Consider the following 22,946-nt stretch of genomic DNA (forward strand, 5'->3'; position numbering starts at 1 on the left):
AAAAAAAAAAAAAAAAAAAATCATTTACAGGGACAGGTTTCTGTATTTTTCCGTATTTTAGAAAAATTGCAAAACAAAAAAATCATAAAATGTTTTTTTTTTTTGTGGTGGTCCTTTTTTTAGGGGGATCATAGTGTGGGGAATTAAATTGTTACAGCTGTATGTTTTATAATAGAGAAAGATATATAGCAAGAAGGAAAAGGGGGATTTAGAATTGAAAATATATATATATATATATGTGGGATATTGTTATTTGTAATAAATGATTTATATGATCGATCTTGCTGGAAAGAAAAAAAAAGTGTTCAAGAGCAGATCTTAGCCGTTGGAGTTTTTATAATCAAGGAATGAAACCTGTGATCCATTATTATTAGAACAACTGTAATCATAAATTTTATTCTCCTTTATACGTTCGCCTTTTTGCCTTTTTCTTTTACTTTTTAATGTTTTTTCTTTTCTTTTTATCTAATTGCTATTTCATGCCAAGACCAGACCAGAACTGAACTACATTGAAAGTAATGTTCTAAGTGGATTTTGTTTTGATGAAATCAGAAAATGTACTAACTAAAATCCGAAATAAAAACCATAAAGGAAGAGAGGACCATTGGCTTTTCTTTCTTTTGTAATCTTATCTCAAGTTATAATCATCTTTATTCTCTTTCTTTTTTATGTTTTTGTTGTCTATGAGAATTTTAGCTTTTTTATTTTTCGGAATGATGAATTTGATAATATAAAGCTTTTGGTAATTATTTAGATATTCGCTTTTGAAGATGCATGATGCTTTGAAAAAATTGGCAATAGCATATATTTATTAAAGGAGTTTCTATGGGTACAATTATACATTCAAGAATTTGATGCATTTTGGGTCACACGATTACAGAAGACATATGTAAGTTTATGTCATCGACTCATGTAATTTCACAAAATCTTGATATTACACCTCAAATCTGGGTGTAAACACAAATGGCAGAACAAGGAAACAAANAGGAGTTTCTATGGGTACAATTATACATTCAAGAATTTGATGCATTTTGGGTCACACGATTACAGAAGACATATGTAAGTTTATGTCATCGACTCATGTAATTTCACAAAATCTTGATATTACACCTCAAATCTGGGTGTAAACACAAATGGCAGAACAAGAAAAAAAAAAAAAAAAAAAGAATGCAATCAACAAGGCATAAAGTTAAAAGTGTAGAATGGGCCGTCACTACGATGATGATGACTTCAAGTTCCACCTCCATTGGCTCAAAATGCAACAAAGTGAAGTTGATTTTGGTGATCGAACAACAACAAGTTCTACACAACTATTACCCATATTGGGGCGTCTCTTGCCGATACAGAAAGAGCGGAAGTTCTCCGCTGTTCGCTGGTTCGTGTTGTTGAAAAATTCCAACACGGTCCGTCCGACCAAACGTTTTGCCATCAAAGGTCAACCAACCATTTTGGAAATGCAGGGTTGTACAATGAGGGATTCATATAGAGTGTGTCAACAACCATGGATTAGATCAGATATGCAACATTATTAATTTTGATTGATATGATCATAAATATTTTATACCAAGTTTTTTTTTCTTTTTTTCTTTTCTCTCTCTATATTACCAAAATGGAAACATCAAAGTTTCAAAATTAATGTTATAAGAAATCATTAATAGAAAAGATATATTACGCGCTCAAATCTAGAAGTGGAACAAAGTAGACCACAAATGGTTAAGAGTAGATAAAAGGAAAAATGTAAAAACATCGAATCAACTCGATGCAAAATAGATTTGCAGAAGATGGGAGCAGCAATACGGTATTCATTGTAAAGACACAACCAAAACAGGGGCTTGAAATAAGTTTAACAAAACCAGTTAAGGTTGTTTGCAGTTAAAACAAAGAGGGAAACAAACTAACTAACTACTGATNACAAAGAAGGAAACAAACTAACTAACTACTGAAAAGTTCAGACTTCAGAGGCTCCTTCTCTCTCTCTCTCTCTGTCAAATCTTCTGGCTTGTTTCTTTTAGTAGCCACCGCCACCTCCACCTCCACCACCGTAACCACCACCACCACCGAATGATGATCTCGGGGCACTCGGTCTTTCGTTTGCAAGGTTCACACGGATGTTCCTGCCATTCAGCTCCTGAACACACCCCAAAAAAATTAGTAAGAGATAAGACTTTTACACAAAACAATCAACACAATGGATGCAGCTCCTGATCACACCCAACACCCCTAAGAAACTAATAACAGACAAGACTTTTTAGACACAATGGATACAGTTCCTGATCATACCCAACACCTCTACGAAACTAGTAACAGACAAGAATTTTTAGACATAACAATCAACACTATGTATTCATCTCCTGATCATACCCAAACCTAAAATATGAGACTAGACTTTTTTAGATAGAACAGTCAACACTATGTATTCAGCTACTGATCATACCAAAATCCATATAAGAGACAAAAGATTTTTTAGACAGAACAATCAACATTATGCATTAGCAAATAGCAATCCTCTCTAACCTTTCCATCCATTTCTGATACGGCAGTGTTTGCAGAATCTTCACTGGTGAAGCTGACAAATCCAAAACCCCTCGACCTCCCTGTCTCTCTGTCTGAAATCACCGTAGCTGCAACACAACCCAAAGACACAACATTTGTAACAAATAATAAACAAAAAGCACAACAAACAAGACAAATAGGTCCCTAAACAAACTACAAAAGCCAAACAATATCACAAAACGTTCATCAACCAGCATTACATACTTACTAACATAAGCCATTTTAATAATCATTCCAAATGAAAACACATTCTATTTGGGAACAGAACATAAGGCTTACCTTCTGTGACTTCACCAAAGTTAGAAAAAGCCTGCTTCAAGGAGCCGTCATCAGTTCCCCATGAGAGACCTGAAAGCAAACCAAAACATTCAAATTTAGTGAAAAAAAGCCAAATCAAATTAAGATACAGCAGGGTTAGAAGATATATAAAAATACATTACCACCAACAAAAAGCTTAGTGGACATGTAACGGAGAGAACCAAGCATAGATGTCACTGGAACATTTGAGCTGTGAGAAACACCTTGTCTCAAAATACCACTAAGTTTGTTGCAAAAAGCCATTTCTTGATATCTGCAAACAAGAAAACATACCAAACCCCAGAAAGAAAAAAAAACTAAATCAAGAAAAGCCATAACTAAATCAAATTCCATTTCAATCAGACCACAAAAGAATCTACAAAAGATCATCAAAATCAAAGCCATTTCTGAAGCTATGAAAGACATTAAAAGAGATGAAACAAACCTCGGAGAAGGGAAATGACGAAATTAGGGTTTTAGAGAAGTGAGAGTGAGTAGTCAAGTGGGAAAAAGAGAGGCAGTGAGAGGGTGAAGACAAAGAGTAGGGTTTAAGGGATTTTATACAGAGCTCAGAAACTCTCTCTTTTTTTTTTCCTACAAAAAAAAAAAAATCTTTTGTTTCGTCCAAATTAATCAGCTGTGAGTAGGTGTATTTTAAGAGTCTGTACTACAGTGTTTTATCCAATAAATTTGAGCAAAGAGAGTCAACGCACTAAAAAAAAGCGGTAGTCTATTGGAACTATATTGTATCTGATGTATAGAATCAAGCCTCCCCTGCTTCTCTCTAACTTTTTCGACCTTTGTTGCCACGTCGACTTGTTTTATCTGTTTAGTGACTTAAGGTCACATGAGCCTGCTTCATTATACATGGACTAAAAGCCCATTATAAGGTCCAAAAAGCCGTTGGATATAACAAGATGTCAAAAAGAACTGAAAGATACCGTATGTTAGACTTTTCTCGGGTATATATTGGAAAATTGTGTTGATTTCGACATTCTGTGTTAGGATTTTTCTTATATCTATCTTAAAAGGGCTAAAAAGGCTAATGTAATCACTAAACCTACTTATGTAAGTAGATTTGGTTAAGTAAACAATTACTAGTAGTTATAGATAGTGGAGTGACATATTTTATAAGGGTATACTTACTTGAGATCAACTTCTTCCTATTTATAAGCTTCTTTATTAATTGTAGGCAATTAGACATTCATATAAATTACGTTGGTCCAGTTTTACCAATTACTTCGATAGAACAACAGCTGCATATACGTTTTCAGCAAGTTAACCTCTGAAATAATTTCAGTTTTGATTTTTTTTTAGCTTTTTAAGTGGGAAGCTTTTGTAAAATGTCAAAACAAATGTAGAAATCCTATATTTACTAATTTGTCAATTATGTCTTTTCTCAAGACTCAAGAGCTCCTCAAATCATCTCGTTCATACAAGCGAACATAACAAACTTGAACTCTTTGATGTAGTTAATTTTAGGAGCCATATTTAGGTAGAGAAGGAAGTAGTTTTTTTGCTTGTAACAACGCAGTTTGAAGTTGTTTCGGATGTAAGGTTTCATTTCGATCCTTAAAATAAAAATTATTGAAGTAAAAAAAAATGATTTGGATAATTTAATATTTTAGTGGGTCAATTTTTTGTTTTCTTTGCTCGAACCACCAAATTCTCGGGCCGGCCGGCTCTGCTACCGACCGCCACGGGATCAAAATAAAACTTACATATTACCAGACATATTTTATTATTTATAGATGTTCGTTCGACTATAAGCTCCAGTGATTCCCAACATACAAACCTATATCGTACGTGAAAAGTGGTTGCATTGCATCATTCATTGCAGTTTGAATTGTCAAAAAATACTGCGACCAAACTAATACTACAAAGAAGTAGCTAAGTCACACAGCTCACATACATATACAAATATTTCCTGACGATCAATATTCACATCAATCTATAAGCTGGAACGAATTAAAGTGTACGGAACTAATCAACTTTATGATTCTTGATTTTGTCATTTAGACTCATGGAAACCCCACAACGTTAAAGCATTACAGATGATGAGTGCTGAGTGGTGACCTCTTAATTGATGAATAAGGCACGTAACCATCTAACATACAGTATATAGTATTTATAAACATATCATTGAATCACATTTACTCTGCCAGTTTGATAACTTTTAAAAAATAAACCATATGGATCTTAGCTAGGTGGAATTGTAGTAAATATTTAAGACATAAAGTTACTATTTTTAATTGTTTTGTTGTTGTTCGTAGGTACACTTGCCTGGCTTGTTGTATCTTCTTTTATTTGCTTTTTCCGAACAAGACGGCAAGACCAATGGTTATATCTTATATATATTGTTTTTTTTTTGAATGAAGAGACCAATGGTGATATTGACACTGAACAACACTAGTATCTGATCGGAGATCTAGAATTCGGATGGTTTAAACTTTAACGTATGTGATACTAGAAATAGGCTCGCGCGATGCGCGAGATATATTTAATTTTTTAATTAATTATAATATATATCAAATTTAGAAATCTAGTTTTGAAATGATTTTTTATGAAAAGTTTATTTTTAAAATGTTTAACATGTGTTCCTTTATATATATGGTTTTTAATGTTTTAACGCAAATAAAATAAACAAAACATATATATCAGAAATATTTTTGATTAGAATAATTAAAACCCTCAAAGTTCTTTTGTTTTAGATTTTATTGTTTTGTGATAAATTGTTAGGTTCTTAAAGCATCTCCAATTACATTCTATTTTAAAGTCAATACTCTATTATAGAGTAATATTGACTCCAACATTACTATATATCTTACTCTAAATTAGAGTAAATGCTAGGATTACTCTATATTCAATTTTATTTTTTCTACACTAACTCTAGTTTTGAGTCAAAATAGAGTAATACATTTGAAAGAATTATATATATTGGAGATACTCTTAGCACAAATGAGGTTTGTGTAGAGACCAGATAAAACGAAAATAGTTTGCTATTACCAGATAAATCTCATCTTTTCCTACATCTTTTCCAAAGCTTTAATATATGGATTCGATCAAGACTTATATGATGATTTGCTAGATTTCTATAACCAGAAAATTATTATGAAGTCAGTAACCATTAAAATAAATAAATAAAAATTAAGTTTTAGTCTCAATCGTAAAGTAAAATAATTGATAAATATTGATCTTTTTGCAAGTGCAAGTGATTTTACAACTTTATATATTCTTTAACTCAATCTTAATATTTTATTTTCTTTTGACTCCTCAATATGTTGGTACAGTTTGATTTACTTCAATTAGCCTCCTAACAAATTTCTTGTGAATAGAAACTTTATATGAATGCTGAAAATGTGTTCTTTTAGTTATAAAAAAATGAACTCTCCAACCAATCAATAAACTAAACTTTGGAAACATGGATTTTGTATTATACTAATGAGATTATGAATCTAGACAATATGTTTTACACAGAGGAATCACCAATGATTATTTTGAATAATTAATAAGTGTATTCCCGATTTACCATATGCTCCAGTGTTTACTCTCTAATCTCGTAATCACCCTTAATATAATTTTTCTTGGAATAATGCATATTAAAATATGGCTCATGTCATAAAACTTTAAGAAATATCTTATACTAATTATGAATAAAATTCATGAAAAGAAAAGTGTGTCAATTTTTTTTAGATACTATATATTATCTCTATTTTATAATTAAAAAATAAATACCTTTAAATTATTTTTGGAAACTATTGTTTTCTGATATCTCATGGGGTGATTAAGCAATTATATTCTGATACCATTATATTATTTTTATTTTCTTTTAGTACATAAGTTTTACAAACAGTCAACCAGTAACTTATAAAATATTAAATATACATTTTTTTTTCTGAGTTTGTCTTTAATACAATAAATGTGATTATTGAATACAATGTAATTTTTAAAAATATATTAGAATATATTTGGTATTTTGTTTTAGTTTTTACTTCAAAGTATAAGAACTCTTTTTTATTGGTTTGTTTAGTAGTTTTATTTTTAGGTTATATGGTATATGCTTTCATTAGGAAATATCTTATATGTTAAAACTAAAAGATGGTAGAAATATATTTTTGTAACAATGTGAAAAAAAATTTTTAAGCAAACTATACACCATATAAAATAAAATAAAAATGAAACAGATTAAAAAATATTTAATTTAAAATTAGTAATAAAGACATGTCACATGTGTCATAAATTTAGAGCGCCAAGTGTCGCATTGGCAGAGAAATTTAGAAAAAACCTTCTCATATTATATGAAACTATTGCTTTCTGATATCTCATGGGGTGATTAAGCAATTATATTCTGATACCATTATATTATTTTTATTTTCTTTTAGTATATAAGTTTTACAAACAGTCAACCAGTAACTTATAAAATATTAAATACACATTTATTTTTTTCTGTCTTTAATACAATAAATGTGATTATTGAATACAGTGTAATTTTTAAAAATATATTAGAATATATTTGGTATTTGGTTTTAGGTTTTACTTCAAAGTATAAGAACTCTTTTTTATTGGTTTGTTTAGTAGTTTTATTTTTAGGTTATATGGTATATGCTTTCATTAGGAAATATCTTATATGTTAAAACTAAAAGTTGGTAGAAATATATTTTTGTAACAATGTGAAAAAAAACTTTTAAGCAAACTATACACCATATAAGATAAAAAAATGAAACAGATTAAAAAATATTTAATTTTAAATTAGTAATAAAGACATGTCATATGTGTCACAAATTTAGAGCGCCAAGTGTCGCATTGGCAGAGAAATTTAGAAAAAACCTTCTTATATTATATAATATTTCTCTTTTATGAAGTATAGTCTCAAGTTTTAGTAGACCAATGGGCAATGATTATATCTTAATAATGTTTTCATTTTTTTTTAAAGCGACTATATACACTCTCACCATCATGCATGCCATATACATTTGCAGTCGCAACCACTTCTAAAAATCGTATTTCTCAAAATAAATGTACGTAGGCCTCGACGCCCCCCACAATATAAAGATACAAAGTTCGACAGCCTCGCATCACACAGTACGTTTTTTTTCTTCAATTAATTTAAAAGACAAGTCGATCTGTAGAAAAACAAAACGGCAACCATTTATCATTAGACTGAAGGTTAGATCTCAGCTCTAATTGTATACGTTATGTCTCTTATTTTTCATTATATATTGTCTAGATCTTGTGGTACGGTTGTCTAGAAATTATAATTTCCTTGTTCTGTTGTTCAAGATGACTCATGAGTGTTGTTTGGTGTGACGTTGGAAAGAGCTAACTTGCTAATGTTCCGCATTTGGGAAGTCACTCAACGAAAGATGCGTATCTACGCTTCGCCGTGACGAATTATATTTTACCAAATTTTCGCAACCAAAACACTTATATTTAGGTAGACCAAAAGATCAAATGAATTTCACAAATAACTTTTCCAGTTCAAAAAATATTTAATGGAGCGGATAGCAGGACGAGTACAAGGCCCCATGCATATCCAACTTTTTATTTCCAACGTGCTACGCGCGCGCATATCTAAACCTATAGGTACTTTCAATCATTGGTTAACTATCAAGTACAATCGAATGAATATTATTATAAGAAAACTCAGTTGATTACCAGTAACAGCTGCTCATATTTAAGCTATATTGGTTCAATCTCTTTTCTAAGTTGTTAGTACATATATATATATCACATGATACGATCATATCCTATAATTTAAAACAGTATATATATATATTTATCATATTTAAAGAGCTAATTAACATTTAGCACAGTTTTCGCATTTCATTATCTCTACCCAAATACAATTCTTATACATATTTACAGGTCTGAGTATATGTATTATAGACAGATTAATAAATAAATACAACAATATATGGTTTGCCAACGAATACTTATACGACAACAATGCCATTTTGGTTGTGTATAGCCTTCTCTCTGCTATACAACAAATACTTATACAACAATTAAGAATGGGGTCATGTTCACCAACTCGTGATGCAAACACCTATTATAACACTTGCATGCATATAACAACGTGAGTAGATTATAGTCACAATCTGTATAATAAGTGAAACAGAGAGCGACACGTATAGCAGAAACATTAAAACAATTTTGAAAAAATAAAACCTTAAAAATATTTGATTATTTCTATATATATATAGAGTAGACCGGGAGATCAGTCAGAGATATATTTGCCAAGATACACATACTTACATCTTTCGTCTCGTATATATAGTTATATAGACATGGGTCGAGTTCAAGAAGAGGGAAGGGGTCCGGTTCATGGCTTCCGGTTATCGACCGTGAGTTCGTCCCGGCCAACAGAGACCGGTACCACTCACGAGCTCACCGGTTTAGACCTCGCCATGAAGCTCCACTACTTAAAGGTGGTTTACATTTACTCTGCCGAGACAGCACGTGACTTGACCGTGATGAACGTCAAAGCCCCCTTGTTTCCGGTCTTCGATCAGATCTCATGGATCACTGGCAGGTTAAGGCGGGACGAGTCGGGACGCCCGTACATAAAGTGCAACGACTGCGGCACACGTCTCGTGGAAAGTCATTGTGATCTCACAGTGGACGAGTGGCTCCGTGTACCGGACCGGTCCGTTGATGAGTCTTTGGTTTACCATCAACCTGTTGGACCAGAAATGGCATTCTCTCCTTTGATTTATATTCAGGTGCGTACGTATATATCTCTACTAATTTACGTAATGAACAAATTAAAAGTCCACACATTAAAAAAAGAATATCGGTTTAATTCGGTACAGATGACCCGGTTTAGCTGCGGTGGATTAGCTTTAGGCTTGAGCTGGGCACATATCATGGGAGATCCCTTATCGCTTTCTCATGTCTTCAACTTATGGGCTCGGGCTTCTGTTGGTGAGAAGATCCACTGCCCCAAAACCTCTGAGTTAGAAAGAGTGTTTCAAAACCCGAACTCAACGGACAAAAAACCGGATTCAATCAAACCGGTTGACCCGGTTGGGGATCTCTGGGTCGCTCCAAGTAACAGAAAAATGACAACATTCTCCTTCAATTTAACGGTTAACGAGATTAAATCACATTTTCCGGCGACCGGAGAAAACGAATTCGACATTCTCAGTGGAATCATATGGAAATGTATAGCCAAAGCGAGAGGAGAATCAGCTCCGGTTACGATTACAGTTATTAAATCGGATCCGAACGGGTTAAAACCTAGAGCGGTGAGAAACGGTCAGATGATAAGTTCCGTTCACGTCGATTTCTCGGTGGCGGAGGCGAGTTTGGAGGAGATTGTGAAATCGATCCGTGAAACGAACGACGAGAGGTTTGGGATCGATGAGACTGTTGATGATGTTTCAGATTTTATTGTTTACGGAGCGAATTTGACGTTCGTGGATCTGAGCGGAGTTGATTTTTACGAGGCGAAAGTTATGGGGAAGTCACCGGAATCGGTTTATTGTAATGTTCAGGGGATAGGTGACGGTGGAGCGGTGGTGGTAATGCCGGGGGGTGTGGAGGAGGAAGAGAGGGTTGTGACGGTGACGTTACCGGATGATGAGATTGAGAAGGTGAAATGTGAAATGAACATGTGTGGGTTGATCACGGTGTTAGTAGCTAACGGTGAATGAAAAAAAAAATTGTTTGTTTTGTTTCGAACATTGTTTTATTTTGTGGTATTATTTTAAAACTTTTTCTATTTTCAGTTTAAGTGATGTTGTTTTTATTTTTCTATGCAAGTACTAAATGTGTTAAAATTTTCTTTACCAATCATATTTGACATTATGTTTTCTTATTGATTGAGTTTATTTTATTTAATAGTATATAAAAGAGATAAATTAAATGAAATTATATATATATATATATTAAAATTAAAACGGCTCTGTTTTTTTCGTGTTGCTGGATCAGCTACTGCGACACGCTAAAACGACAGTAATAACGTCAACGACAACGCCGTTTATTAAAACAACAACGCATATGTGTTTATTAGAGTGAAAAAAGTGTGGCAAAGAAAAATCGCTGAATTTTCTAGCGACCGTTGCGGCATTTCATTTCAACAGTACAAAGACTCTTATTCACAATGGCAGTGATGCTTTTTCATAATAGTGACGACTTTCCTTGTTTATTTTTCTGTCGCAGTAGCTCATCCAGTAACTTGAAAAAGAACAGGGCCAACATCATTTAAAATGAAACAGGAAGAATATAATTTACTCTTAGTTTTATTGCTATGATGTGTGTATTGATAGTGAAATAAGTACCATTGGTTTCTATTTCATGATCCTACATCCTCCTAAATGTTTTATCAGCCTATGAATATGAAATTCAGCATGAGCACACCCAAAATGCAATCATTTTTTTGACAAGAATTTTCAAAGAATATCAAAGGTATATTCCAAATATGTATAATAACTATTATTGTGTATTTAGAAATGATATGCTTACATTTATTTATTGGTAGGGGAAATGATATGTTTACATATCCCTATAGATGATTATAATTTTGAGTTTATTAATATCTAAAAATAACCATTTTGAATTATATTAAATATTAATTAAATACTATTTAGATGGTTTATTTGTTGTATTTTAAACATGTTACTAGCGTGCAAAATCCCAAATTTAATATTGATCTAAAGATAATTATTGATTTACTTCCATATCCTCCACAACAAATGTAAGAATATTATAAAATAAAAAAGGATCAAACAAAATCTTTATCAAGATATTTGTTTCTAAGATACCATAAAATTTGAATTGTAAGAGAGAAATAAAAGCAATTTTACAAAAATAAAGATAAAAAAATTGAATTTTATATATGGAAAAATAAATTAAAGAAGGTGGCGTGCATGTAAATTGTTAATTAGTATTATGTTTATATATATATATATATATATATATAAAGCAAAGAGAATAATATGAATTGGCAATTTTCTAATTTCTGAGCTGTTTATGTTACACCCTATATATCCTCCTGGATTCTCTTATTCATTTTTTTTTCTCTCTCAGATTCTTCACAGCAACACAAAACAACCAAAACCCTAATTTAATTTTTTTAAGAAATTTGTTTCAACAGAAAAAACAAAAACAACTATCGATCGTTCGTCTATGGCCTTCTTAGATTCTTCTTCTTAATTTTGTGTTTCTTTTTGGTTGTTTTTTTTTTTCTTTGGGGGCAGAAGAGAACGTGGCAGAGTTAAAGGTACCATTCGAATATTCTAAATAAAGCACGTTCTTGCTCGTGATATTATTTGCCTACTTTTGAATTTATCTTTTTTCTTTAGTTTGTGCGATCACTATCTCGAATTTTTTCGTTTGAGTTCTTTGTAATTTTGATGATTTGTGAGAAGCAAAATTGGATTTAGTCTTTTGGCGTGTTCTTCAACTTTCTTTGTTATTTGTTATTTAATTTACTGACGATATTTTAGTGATTTTATGAGAATTAATAGTTAATGTTTTGTTAAAAAGGTAACGTATATGAGAGGGTTTTGAGGTTTCATACGTTAAAAAAATTTCTGACAAAAATCAGAAGAACAAGTCTTAATCCAAAATTTTCAAAACTTCAAGGACCGTAGATTCTACTTTTGAAGTGAAAAGTATTTTGTCTCTTTCTTCTTCTTCTTCTTCTTGTTTTTTTTGTCGTTTGGAGTTTCAAGATTTGTGTTAGCTATCATCATTAGTTGATCTTTTTCTTATTTTGATTTCGATATGATTCTAAATTCTCTCTTCAGTTTCCTATATTTGCCTGTTCTACCATCTGTTGGAAATTTTAATATATATATTTCTTTCTGAAATTAATTATTGTATTTTTGGTTGATGAGCTAATTATTAAAAGTAATCAGTCATGATCATTTGCAATTTGTATGTGGCTTTCTTTGCTTTTTATTTTCTTTATAGTTTATGAAAGTCAGATTTTAAAACTCACTTTTGATGTTCTTATTCTGTTTTTATTTTTTTTTGTGTGTCCAGATGCAAGAATCTCTTTGAAAAAAATTTGGAATCTTTCTCCTCAAAAAAATCTTCTTTGGAGTTTCATAAATCTTTCAGGCTGATTCATCTTATTTATATATAATATATATTAGCTAAGATGGATCAGATGTCACCTGATAACATAACTGGAGTCATTCTAGCAGTGTCTTCAAGTATTTTCATTGGTTCTAGCTTCATCGTCAAGAAAAAAGGTCTCAAAAAGGCTGGTGCAAGCGGAGCCAGGGCAGGTGAGAGAGCTGATCTTTTACATATCCCAAGTTCTTGAAATTAACACTTCAATCTAAAATCTGTTCTTGGTTATTATATCTTCAATCAGGTGAAGGAGGGTATGGATATTTAAAAGAACCATGGTGGTGGGCTGGAATGATAACAAGTAAGTCTTAAAACTCTAGATTCTGTTAAATTGTTTTAAAGTTCGAGATGCAAATGACTAAACCTGTTTTGGCCTCTTGATTTAGTGATTTTTGGGGAAGTAGCTAATTTTGCAGCCTATGCATTTGCACCGGCTATTCTGGTAACACCTTTGGGAGCTTTAAGTATTATATTCAGGTATTCTTAATTGTTGAAACCTGCATCAGTATTAGATTATATATATTCTATAGAGTATATGGTTTTCCTGAAAACAAGAACCTATATATGTTTTATGCAGCGCAGTGCTAGCGCATTTTATTTTGCAAGAGAAATTGCATATGTTTGGGATACTTGGTTGCGTTCTCTGTGTTGTTGGGTCTACAACTATAGTCTTACACGCTCCACATGAGCAGAAGATTGAATCAGTCAAGCAAATATGGCAGCTTGCTATTGAACCAGGTTTAATTATATATATGTTCATATAATTAATTACCACAAGCTATTGGTACGGAAGTTCGATGTTTTAGTAAGACTGATTCTGATGCAAGCTCTGTTCCATTAGGTTTCCTTGTGTATTCTGCTGTGATTGTGATTGTGGTGGCTATACTGATCTTCTACTATGAACCGCGCTACGGAAAGACTCATATGATAGTATATGTTGGAATCTGTTCCTTGATGGGTTCTCTTACTGTACGTTTTTTTTTGTTGAGCTCTCTCTTTCTCTCTTTGTTAAGTACGTTTTCATTGGAATTTTCCTCAAGCTCTCTTGTGTTTCTTCATAGGTTATGAGTGTTAAAGCGGTGGCCATTGCGATAAAGCTGACATTTTCAGGGACGAATCAGTTCAAATACTTCAACACTTGGATTTTCATTTTAGTAGTTGCGTTTTGTTGCCTTTTACAAATCAACTACTTGAACAAGGTAAGCAAAATAAAACTCGTAACTTCAATTCGATATCATTCATTTTTTATGAACTTTTCTCTTTGTAATTTTGGCTATCAGGCACTGGATACATTCAACACCGCGGTTATTTCACCGGTTTACTACGTTATGTTCACAACTTTCACCATCATAGCTAGTATGATCATGTTCAAGGTCAAAAACAATCTCTTATAATTCCTTTTTCTTCTCTCTCAAGTAAATAAAGACAGTTTCTCAAATAGTTTTCTCTGTTGTGTGTTTGATTTACTACAGGATTGGGCATCTCAGAGTGGATTAAAGATTGCAACAGAGTTGTGTGGTTTCGTAACGATTTTGTCAGGAACATTTCTGCTTCACAAGACGAAAGACATGGGAAACAGTGGAAGTAGTGGTCGTAGATCTGTCTCTATGCCTAGAGACACTCCTGTCTTCACCAACTCAGGATCCGCTCGGAGCTCCACCTCAGATAAAATACCCTCCTGACTCTAACGTTCCAAGATTCCCCCATTGTACGTATTCGTGAGAGCAACGAAAGACTTAAAAGCATAAGGATCAATGTATTTTGGGAATACTTTGTTAGGAAATATATTCTTTTTTTTTTGGTTTCCCACATGACAATGTAATTTACAACTAAAGAGAATTAAAAAAAAAACAAGAGTTTTTTTTTTAAGTAGAGGTACAATAATGATGTGCATTTAAAAATGAACCAAATCTTGAATGTTAAAGAACATTTGGAGAAACCATTGTCTTGACATAAACTTTGGCGTCGCGACAACCACTTAAGCTATGTGCAACTGGGTAATGAAACCTTCCATTAGCACAGTCATAGAGAGCTAAACCAGATCTAAACTCTAATAAAACCACTAAACCGTCTGAGATCCATAGCGGTCGAACAAAGTCAGTCAAACCAGGAATGCTCAAGAGTTTAGACCAAGATGCTCCTTCTCCAAACTCCTTCATCACCAAAACATCTGCGTTAGCTCCTTTGCAATAACACACCATCGAAAGACATCCTCTCAAATCTCCAAGCGTCAATGTAAAACATCCTTTGCTGCAACTAACTGGTCCGGGAAGCTCCTTTAACTCATCACGTGACATGTCATATGATATAATGGTCCATGATGACGAGTGAGTGGCTGCCCAGTTTAGAGTCCCTTTGATGTAGATTCCGGATCTTGATTTGTCAGCAACAACAACTCCAGATGGGAGACAAGCGTTGTTGCTTCTTCTCCAGAGCTTTTCTCTCGTCGAGTAGATCTTTGCCTCTATCTTCACTTGTTGTCTTTGTTGCAACAATGCAACCACTTTATAGTCATCCTCAGATTCATCATAGCCAAACCCATACGTGACAACAAACTCATCCTCGCTCGTTTCAAGATCCGAACCAGACAATCTTTGTTGAAGCTTGGTGGTCGGGTTCCACAAGTAGAGGCTTTTATCGTAATCTACATGGAAACAAACCAATCCATGACAAGTCCCCACGACTTGATAGTAATCTCTGCCTAATAGCTCACCATCATGCTCCGAAACATCGACCGTTGACTCATTGTATAAAGAGTTGACGCAGCACGACTTGAGATGATACCGAGACGTTGTGATGACTCCGTAAGGACTCTTCTTGGAAGTGGTTGCCTTCGATGCCTCCAAGATTGAAGCGTGTTTCAAAGCAAACAGAGTCTCTGAGATCAAAGATCTCCATGAGCTGCAAACGCATTTGAATCGCGTCAATGACTTCACGGGTAGTCTTAAGAGAATCTCTTCCACCATTTCAAGAGGAAGAATGGGTGGTGAGAACATCTCTCTGATGTTTTCCTCCATGAGTCTGGGCAGAGGAACCAATAGTGTTGTTGGTATTAAATAAGAAAATATTAAAAGATTAGTTCTTTTTAGGTGTACATGAACAAGTGGTTGTGGAAAAAGAGGAGATGCATGTATCAGGATAATGCAAAATATTATGTACTTTATGATAAGAAATAGTATATTTAGATATGGAGATGATAATGTGGTAAAGATGTTGACATTAAGCTAAAGGGTAGGATCAGAAGAAGTCATAGGGCGATAAAATTTGCTACTTTTTTTTTTCATCTCGTAACAAAATTTTGGTTCGTATGCAAGAAACAACCAAAGCTTCATTATTGACCGTGGCAGAAAAGTTCCAAAGTATTACAACAAAATTGAAGACAACGAATCAAGACAAGGTTATAGAGATGGAAACATAATATTAATTATAGGAGATCATGATCAAATGGTAAACTTACTCACGATTTGAATCATTTAATCGAGAAAGAAATGGTTTTTTTTGGACAACCTTGGGCAATATAAAAATGGTTAAGTTAAACAAAATAAGAGTTTTATACTACAAGATAATCAAAAGATTAAAAGCTAATAGGATGAGTTAATAAAAACTAACTTCAGCTTTAGTGACATAGACTCATCATCACTATCTAGCTTAGAAGAGTAGTAATTGGACGTGAAGTGTCCATAACTATTATATATATTTATACGAAAAGTTATTTTTGCTATATATAACAAATACAAACACTTTACAAATATATCAACTTTGGTCGAAGATGCTACTAAATTGATCACTTTAGACAAAAATTTGAATTTTATCATAAGCTATACCAAAATGTTATTTACAAGTAATTGTGTAAAAGATACATAGAAATGTCAAACAATCTAAAGAAACAAAGTAAAATAAAAAATGACATATTTACTAGCAGTTTTTTTTTATTTATAAATAAACTTACAATTTTTCTTTTTTTGTTCAATATGATCTGTTTACTTACATTTAACAGCATATGTTATATATTTTTTCCTGTCCCATGCTATCATCAAAATTCTAGAAAGATCCATCCTAGTTATTTTAATATTGGGTCTAGTCAAAAGCCTAATAAAAATGAGTTAAGAGATAAAATGAGAAATATTTAGTTTTGATTTTTTCTTGCTCGGAAAAATAAAAAACTTTTCCATGTTTCTAAATTAACGGCGGAGAAATTCCACCATTGGTGGCCGGTAGTTTTACCATCGATTTTCTACCCGGTGGTGGATTATCAATAAATGTATCAGTCTGTTTTCTGTGACTATGATCAGTGCCGGTCTTAGAATATTTGATGCTTAAAGAAAATCAGAAATCTATGGTACCTGCGCTCACACGTTTAGTAAAGCTTGCCACGAGTCTACCGATGGTATTGTTTTCTGCTTACTAAGGTTTGCTAAAGTTAATCAGTACAATGGTAAGTTTTTTCTCATTATACTACATATTAACTTTCTTAAATTTTTTTATAAAATTAGTTTGAATAACAATTAATATAGATGCTTGGAGTGTTCAAAATCACTGGGACTGTTCTCAAGTTATAATCAATCCAGAAATTACTGAAGCTGAAGATCTAAGAAAACTGTGAGTTTATATATTTGTTGCCGATAATATAGACTGTTCTTTTTATCAACACATATAATAACGTGATAACTCGAATAATAGTCTTTCCAATGATAGCTTGCAACTGACGATCATGGATTCATTGCAAAAGAAAGTGTTTTGGGCAAAACCTAAAAAGGAAGAATTAGAAGAATACCCTATTAAAACTATCGAAGAAGTCTTGCATGCATTTGAGGTATTTTTTTCTAAAAATATCTATTATCCATTGTTTTATTATAAATTTAGGTAATAAATACATAGAAATTAAACTTTATAGGTTGGGATGTGTCGCACTACCTGTACAGTAATTGAAGTCGATAGAGACTACTGTTGGGCCTACATTGCGTGTAAGAAATGCAACAAAAAGACCATCGTCGAGCAAGGCATTAAGATGGAAGATGAGAATCATAAACCAGCACCAAAGTTCTATTGTGAGGTTTGCTGTCAGTTTGTAAAAAACGTCACAACCAAGTAAGTTACTTATACGTATTTGATTAAACGTTAATAAAGTAGTTCCTTATATACTTCTATGATAATCAAAACCTTAAAAATTTTAAAATTTATTTTTAGGTTCTGGATTTATCTTAAAATCAAAGACAAAACTGGAGAATCTAAATGTATGGTGTTTGATAGCTTCGCTGCTGATATGGTTGGAATGCAATCCTCAGAACTCCTTAACAATAGATACGATTTGGTAATTATTCATCTTTTCCGTATTATATTTTTGTATCATATCATTCATCTTAGCCGCATTATATTTCAAAACAATTTTCTATTTGATAATTTTGACTTTGTTAAACCATTGCATTATAAACAATAGCTGGAGGATCCTGAAGCTATTCCTCTGGAGGTTTTATCATTAGAAGGGAAAACATTTGAGTTTCTCCTTTCTATCGAGTTGAAAAATATTAGAGGGAGCTCCACCATTTACAATGTCGCTGCTTTGTGCTCCAAAGGATTGAATTCTGATTTTGAGATTCTCCCTTCAGACACTTATATAAATCCGTCTTCAATGTTGTCTGGTGGTCAGGTATTAATGTTTTAATAGTTTATATAATTGTATGGTGAAGATTTATATAAGGTTTTGAATTCGTATATTTAATGTTTACTATACTTATAGGGTTCTTTAATGATTACTGATGGGAGTGAACCATCAGATGTGGATGCTTCAACATCTTCCACTCCATCATCAAAAAGAGGTTCATCAAACATGGTCGAAGGAGATGACCAATCATCTACCTCAAAAAAACATTGCTCTGGACAAAAAGTGGAAGATGCTACTGCTGCTGGTGTTTCTAAGGAACTTAACAGTTTGTTCAGTTAATTTTCTTTTGAGTTTTACTATCTATCCACTTTGAGACTTTTAAATTTCTACTTTGGTTTTGGTTATGGTTTTCATTTTCATGAGTTTTTTGTGAGACTATTGGTGTTATTGTTTTTTAATATTCTGCTTGGTTTCAATTTAATTTCTTATTATTCCTTTGTTTCTTATCTATCCACTTTAATACATTTTATATTTGTTATGTGATTTTGCTTATATTTTTTATACTTATACATTCTCTAACTTTCAGTTTTTGTAACATGGTTGTTATAAAATCTTAACTTCTCATACTTTTTTTATGATTAGTTTATTGAATAAAGCTGAAAGAACTAAATTATACTATATCTTTTATTCTAAATATGAGTACACATTTTTGCATGTGAAACAATTGTAAGATGTGATCTCTATTTGAATAACACATATATGAACACATCAACATATAAATTCGTATTCAATTGTCATGTCAAAACTTTTCTCATGCATGCACAAACAGTTTCACACATCACAAATTTTGAGACATAGATACCATCACATGCAAAATTTAGCACCAAAAACTGTATCATATAGAAAAGAGAGCTTCAGTTTCTTACGTGACATTTCACACCTCTCAAATCTATTAATTTGTTTTTTTCCTGCTTTATAACTTTAATAAAATTGATTCGACAAGTCAATCTATGTTCAGTTTAGATATCCTAATATATCTCATTTTTTATTATGTAGAACCAAATCCTATCAATTTAGTTCAGTTTCAGATTGTTCATTTGTCCTTATCTGTAACTAGACAAATAATTTTAAACCGAATCTACACTTTATAATAAAATAATTCTGTATATTATCAAGTAATATAATTATACAATCTGTAATAGATATGATTACAACTATATCTTAGGGAATCTGCTACAACTTAAAAATATCAAGAATATAGTAAATAATTATACCTAACATAATATTTTAGGTAGTAACCACAAAGTGTAAGATCTTTTGTACCGTAATTACTAAATTCAAATATTATCTTCCTATACAATATATATATCAATCAAATAAATATACTATTTATACCGAATTAGTTGATTCATCTTAATCTGGTCAACCAACTATTAATACAAAATCTTAACTTTCCATATGTTTTCAAAAATGGCGATATGTACAATGAATATATGTAAAAACTCTGAATATAAACACTTGGTTTTTACTATTTTTTTAACACAAAAACATGCAGATTTGACAACTCATTGAATTTAAAAATAAATGAAAAAAAATCTAAAAGAATAAATTTTATCTATAAATACAAACCATATGTGAAGTCACTTTTCATTAACCTAAACCACTTCTTATTTCACCACAATATCTTCTCTTCACGAATATGGCTAATTTTAGCAGATTAACCACCATATATCCGTCCAATGATCTCAAGTGGAACGTCTGTGTGAAGATCCTTAGGATGTGGCGTAAAACAGATGATGGGGAAGACTCTCTCGAGTTGGTTGTATGTGATGTCTTCGTAAGTTTTGCAACTTTTTATCATTGATTTTGAATCTAATTAAATATATATATATATATATATATATATATATGACTTTGTTTTTTTCTTCTCAATTTTCAGGGGACCAAAATAGTAGTAACTATACCGAAAGGTCTTTTTGAAATTTTCAAGTCTGACATCCAAGAAGATGCATGGAAAGTTTTTTCTGCTTTTGACGTCATAAACTGCAGCAGACCTATCCGTATTACTGAAGGTTACTATCGGATCGTGTTTAGGGAAGATACCATTGTGGAAGATACTGAACCACGTTCTAACAATCATTTCATTGATTATGTGTCTTTTGATAGACTATATGATAGTTATCATGCCATAACTAATCGCTGCTTAGGTATTTTTTTGAATCTAATTATTTATGTGTTTATCTTACTATAATTTTAAATTTATGATATTTAATATAAACATTCGTATTTTTTATAGATATCATGGGACGTGTAATCAATGTCCAACCATTGATCTATGTCGATGATCCAAGAGCTGTTCAATATGAGGAAAGGGCCCGACTTTTGCGTTTCGACCTTAAAGACCAAAAGTAATAAGGACAACAAGAAATAATTATCTCATGCAATTCGGAACCAAACCAACTATCAAAACCATTTTTTTAATTATCTTTTTCCATATTTACTAGATACAACTAATTCTAACTTTTTTTTCCTGTAGTCATGAAGTCATTCACTGTACTGCTTATGATGAACATGCCGACTACTTTCAACGTTATTGGAGTCCTTCTTATACGAGTCCTATCATAGGCGTCCTACGTTTCTGGAGGGCAAAGTTTGCTCATGGAGGTACAAGCTAATGACTTTTATTATATAGAACGAGCTGTTATGTAATCATTAATTTTAAAAATTTGAATTTTTCACAATAGGTCAAGACATCGAACTTTTGAGTGTTCCTGGAGTGTCTACTATTTGCTTTGATCCTCCATATACTGAAGTAACTGATTTCAGAAACAGGTAACCTTTAAAATACATAATTTGTTGTTTACATACATACTTTCATATCTCATTTATTGATTATTACAATATATCATTTTCATGATATATTATTATGATATTTTTCAGGATCTCCTTTAACCTCGACAGTGATGATGACTTTATCTATTAAGGGAGAGCTTCAAGGGAGCATATGATGAAGTCGTCGACTTTCCTGATCGTTGTTTTGTAGTTTGGCTTTATTTTCTCTGTCAAATAAGAGACATTTTGTCTCATCGTGCTGTTCTTTTTTTTTTTCAAACTCTCAGGACTTTTCTTATGTAATAAATTACCATCTTTCCATGTCATGTTATTTTAAAAACTCGGTTGTTTTAAGTTTTAATCTTATTATTTTATTATGATCAATTTTATATATATACTATAATAATATCTCCTTTTATTTTCTAATTAGATAAAATAATATGGTCATAGATAACAATGACATATTTTATGAATTTGTTTATACACATATACATAATAGATGTCATTTTAATAGTAGGGATTTATTTAACAACGCCAAAACATTGAGTTTTATAATTTCGTCGATGCATTGTGGACATATTCTTTTGGTTTAATTTTAAGCCTAGACTATAATCATTTTTTGTGTTAATTGCTAAGGAATCGATGCTAAAATTTCAATATAACTTTAACCCAAAACAAAATAGTAGTCAATTTTTTAATAAATTTAGGATAATTTTAGTAGAAAGTGAACCAATGCATGGAGCTTTATCAGTCCAAAAAATGAAAATATCAGCCTTTCAAAGTCTTTGCTTTGATTCTTTAAAAATTTGACATTCCAATAAAAAAATGACTACACTTTATGATATCACTCCCATCAAACATAAATTTTATTATTGTAGTAAATGTACACACAAGATATTTTAGATGTAATTTAAAAAAAAAGTAGCATTCGGTTTCTTTACGTTTTTCAACCTTTAAGAGCTATTTCATTATAAATACTGAATGACATTAGCTATATAGATCCTTTCTACTCTTTTAACGTCTCATCTTTCATCTTCTTCCTTCTTTAAAACACAAAAATTTCCATTTAAAAATATGGTAGCATATATAGAAGAATTGGATCTGACATCTAATCGGGTTAGTGTTGCTGTCAAGTTAATCCGTTGCAGGACACCTCATCTCATATTTGGAGGATCAAACTTTAAGTTTTTGATTGTCGTTGATGAGAAGGTATTTTAATTCATCTTTGTATTTTCGATAAAAACACTTTGATATCTTTTTGTTATGCATGTTTCAAATATACTTTGATATCTTTTTGTTATGCATGTTTTCAATTAACTTTCCATATCATTGCCGCTAATCAAATATTTCTCTTATGTGAAAAAATGAGACAACAGGGAAAACGAATTGAAGGTAAAATCCCATTTCGTGATTACTTTGATCATTTCGTACATGTGTTGGAAGAAGGAGAATGGTTTCTTCTTTATAAGTTCGAAGTTATGGAAAATCAGCAATCTTTCAGGAACTGTAACAATCCTTTCCTCTTATTGATCACAAATCAAACTCGAATCACCCCAATACCTCCCAGATGTCCAGGCAA

General features: G+C 31.9%; 7 protein-coding genes across 9 annotated transcripts in view; 5 read left to right on the forward strand and 2 right to left on the reverse strand.

Annotated features, from left to right (window-relative positions):
• The window catches only part of LOC104748507 (UDP-glucuronate 4-epimerase 6-like), a 2,313-nt gene extending 2,179 nt beyond the window's left edge, over positions 1 to 134 (forward strand). Inside the window, exon 2 of the mRNA XM_010470135.2 lies at positions 124 to 134. Coding sequence (XP_010468437.1) covers positions 124 to 134 — 11 coding nt within the window. The remainder of the gene's footprint in view (positions 1 to 123) is intronic.
• LOC104746901 (glycine-rich RNA-binding protein 4, mitochondrial-like) lies at positions 1,922 to 3,410 on the reverse strand. The gene is made up of 5 exons (XM_010468443.2): positions 3,296 to 3,410; positions 2,994 to 3,124; positions 2,833 to 2,901; positions 2,515 to 2,621; positions 1,922 to 2,128 (listed from the first exon to the last, which is right to left on the reverse strand). The coding sequence occupies exons 2-5, from the start codon at positions 3,112 to 3,114 to the stop codon at positions 2,009 to 2,011; spliced, it is 417 nt and encodes a 138-aa protein (XP_010466745.1). The 5' UTR covers positions 3,115 to 3,124; positions 3,296 to 3,410; the 3' UTR covers positions 1,922 to 2,008.
• LOC104746902 (protein ECERIFERUM 26-like) lies at positions 9,101 to 10,553 on the forward strand. The gene is made up of 2 exons (XM_010468445.2): positions 9,101 to 9,572; positions 9,663 to 10,553. The coding sequence occupies exons 1-2, from the start codon at positions 9,138 to 9,140 to the stop codon at positions 10,503 to 10,505; spliced, it is 1,278 nt and encodes a 425-aa protein (XP_010466747.1). The 5' UTR covers positions 9,101 to 9,137; the 3' UTR covers positions 10,506 to 10,553.
• Positions 11,897 to 14,639, forward strand: LOC104746904 (probable magnesium transporter NIPA1). Of its 3 annotated transcripts, none has more exons than XM_010468447.2 (9): positions 11,897 to 12,073; positions 12,841 to 13,088; positions 13,178 to 13,234; positions 13,320 to 13,410; positions 13,511 to 13,671; positions 13,775 to 13,902; positions 13,995 to 14,132; positions 14,214 to 14,306; positions 14,406 to 14,639. In XM_010468447.2, the coding sequence occupies exons 2-9, from the start codon at positions 12,959 to 12,961 to the stop codon at positions 14,613 to 14,615; spliced, it is 1,008 nt and encodes a 335-aa protein (XP_010466749.1). In that variant the 5' UTR covers positions 11,897 to 12,073; positions 12,841 to 12,958; the 3' UTR covers positions 14,616 to 14,639. The 3 variants fall into 3 exon arrangements, with proteins under 3 accessions (XP_010466749.1, XP_010466751.1, XP_010466748.1); XM_010468449.2 differs by lacking the exon at positions 11,897 to 12,073 and adding an exon at positions 12,145 to 12,467; XM_010468446.2 differs by lacking the exon at positions 11,897 to 12,073 and having other exon boundaries at positions 12,145 to 13,088.
• On the reverse strand, positions 14,724 to 15,991 carry LOC104746905 (F-box/kelch-repeat protein At3g23880). Its single transcript, XM_010468450.2, has one exon. It carries the CDS (start codon positions 15,948 to 15,950, stop codon positions 14,853 to 14,855), a length of 1,098 nt encoding a protein of 365 aa, XP_010466752.1. The 5' UTR covers positions 15,951 to 15,991; the 3' UTR covers positions 14,724 to 14,852.
• LOC104748508 lies at positions 17,645 to 18,874 on the forward strand. The gene is made up of 5 exons (XM_010470136.1): positions 17,645 to 17,746; positions 17,828 to 18,021; positions 18,121 to 18,244; positions 18,371 to 18,580; positions 18,671 to 18,874. Exons 1-5 carry the CDS (start codon positions 17,645 to 17,647, stop codon positions 18,872 to 18,874), a joined length of 834 nt encoding a protein of 277 aa, XP_010468438.1.
• LOC104746906 lies at positions 20,206 to 21,705 on the forward strand. The gene is made up of 6 exons (XM_010468451.2): positions 20,206 to 20,372; positions 20,475 to 20,742; positions 20,832 to 20,943; positions 21,072 to 21,199; positions 21,280 to 21,367; positions 21,476 to 21,705. The coding sequence occupies exons 1-6, from the start codon at positions 20,235 to 20,237 to the stop codon at positions 21,516 to 21,518; spliced, it is 777 nt and encodes a 258-aa protein (XP_010466753.1). The 5' UTR covers positions 20,206 to 20,234; the 3' UTR covers positions 21,519 to 21,705.

Source organism: Camelina sativa, chromosome 15 (assembly GCF_000633955.1).
Source record: "Camelina sativa cultivar DH55 chromosome 15, Cs, whole genome shotgun sequence".
In the NCBI taxonomy this organism is placed as follows: domain Eukaryota; kingdom Viridiplantae; phylum Streptophyta; class Magnoliopsida; order Brassicales; family Brassicaceae; genus Camelina; species Camelina sativa.

Bases quoted from the DNA above. Each gene is read 5' to 3' on its own strand.
- LOC104746901 (XM_010468443.2), bottom strand. From the start codon at position 3,114: ATGGCTTTTTGCAACAAACTTAGTGGTATTTTGAGACAAGGTGTTTCT. The intron at 2,902-2,993 runs GTAATGTATTTT...GTTTGCTTTCAG, and splicing joins CACTAAGCTTTTTGTTGGTG to GTCTCTCATGGGGAACTGAT. The intron at 2,129-2,514 runs GTTAGAGAGGAT...GGGTGTGTTCAG, and splicing joins TATCAGAAATGGATGGAAAG to GAGCTGAATGGCAGGAACAT.
- LOC104746902 (XM_010468445.2), top strand. From the start codon at position 9,138: ATGGGTCGAGTTCAAGAAGAGGGAAGGGGTCCGGTTCATGGCTTCCGG. The intron at 9,573-9,662 runs GTGCGTACGTAT...AATTCGGTACAG, and splicing joins CTCCTTTGATTTATATTCAG to ATGACCCGGTTTAGCTGCGG.
- LOC104746904 (XM_010468447.2), top strand. From the start codon at position 12,959: ATGGATCAGATGTCACCTGATAACATAACTGGAGTCATTCTAGCAGTG. The intron at 13,411-13,510 runs GTATTCTTAATT...TGTTTTATGCAG, and splicing joins GCTTTAAGTATTATATTCAG to CGCAGTGCTAGCGCATTTTA. The intron at 14,133-14,213 runs GTAAGCAAAATA...TTTGGCTATCAG, and splicing joins AAATCAACTACTTGAACAAG to GCACTGGATACATTCAACAC.
- LOC104746905 (XM_010468450.2), bottom strand. From the start codon at position 15,950: ATGGAGGAAAACATCAGAGAGATGTTCTCACCACCCATTCTTCCTCTT.
- LOC104748508 (XM_010470136.1), top strand. From the start codon at position 17,645: ATGGATTCATTGCAAAAGAAAGTGTTTTGGGCAAAACCTAAAAAGGAA. The intron at 18,245-18,370 runs GTAATTATTCAT...TATAAACAATAG, and splicing joins TTAACAATAGATACGATTTG to CTGGAGGATCCTGAAGCTAT. The intron at 18,581-18,670 runs GTATTAATGTTT...CTATACTTATAG, and splicing joins CAATGTTGTCTGGTGGTCAG to GGTTCTTTAATGATTACTGA.
- LOC104746906 (XM_010468451.2), top strand. From the start codon at position 20,235: ATGGCTAATTTTAGCAGATTAACCACCATATATCCGTCCAATGATCTC. The intron at 20,373-20,474 runs GTAAGTTTTGCA...CTCAATTTTCAG, and splicing joins TGGTTGTATGTGATGTCTTC to GGGACCAAAATAGTAGTAAC. The intron at 21,368-21,475 runs GTAACCTTTAAA...GATATTTTTCAG, and splicing joins GTAACTGATTTCAGAAACAG to GATCTCCTTTAACCTCGACA.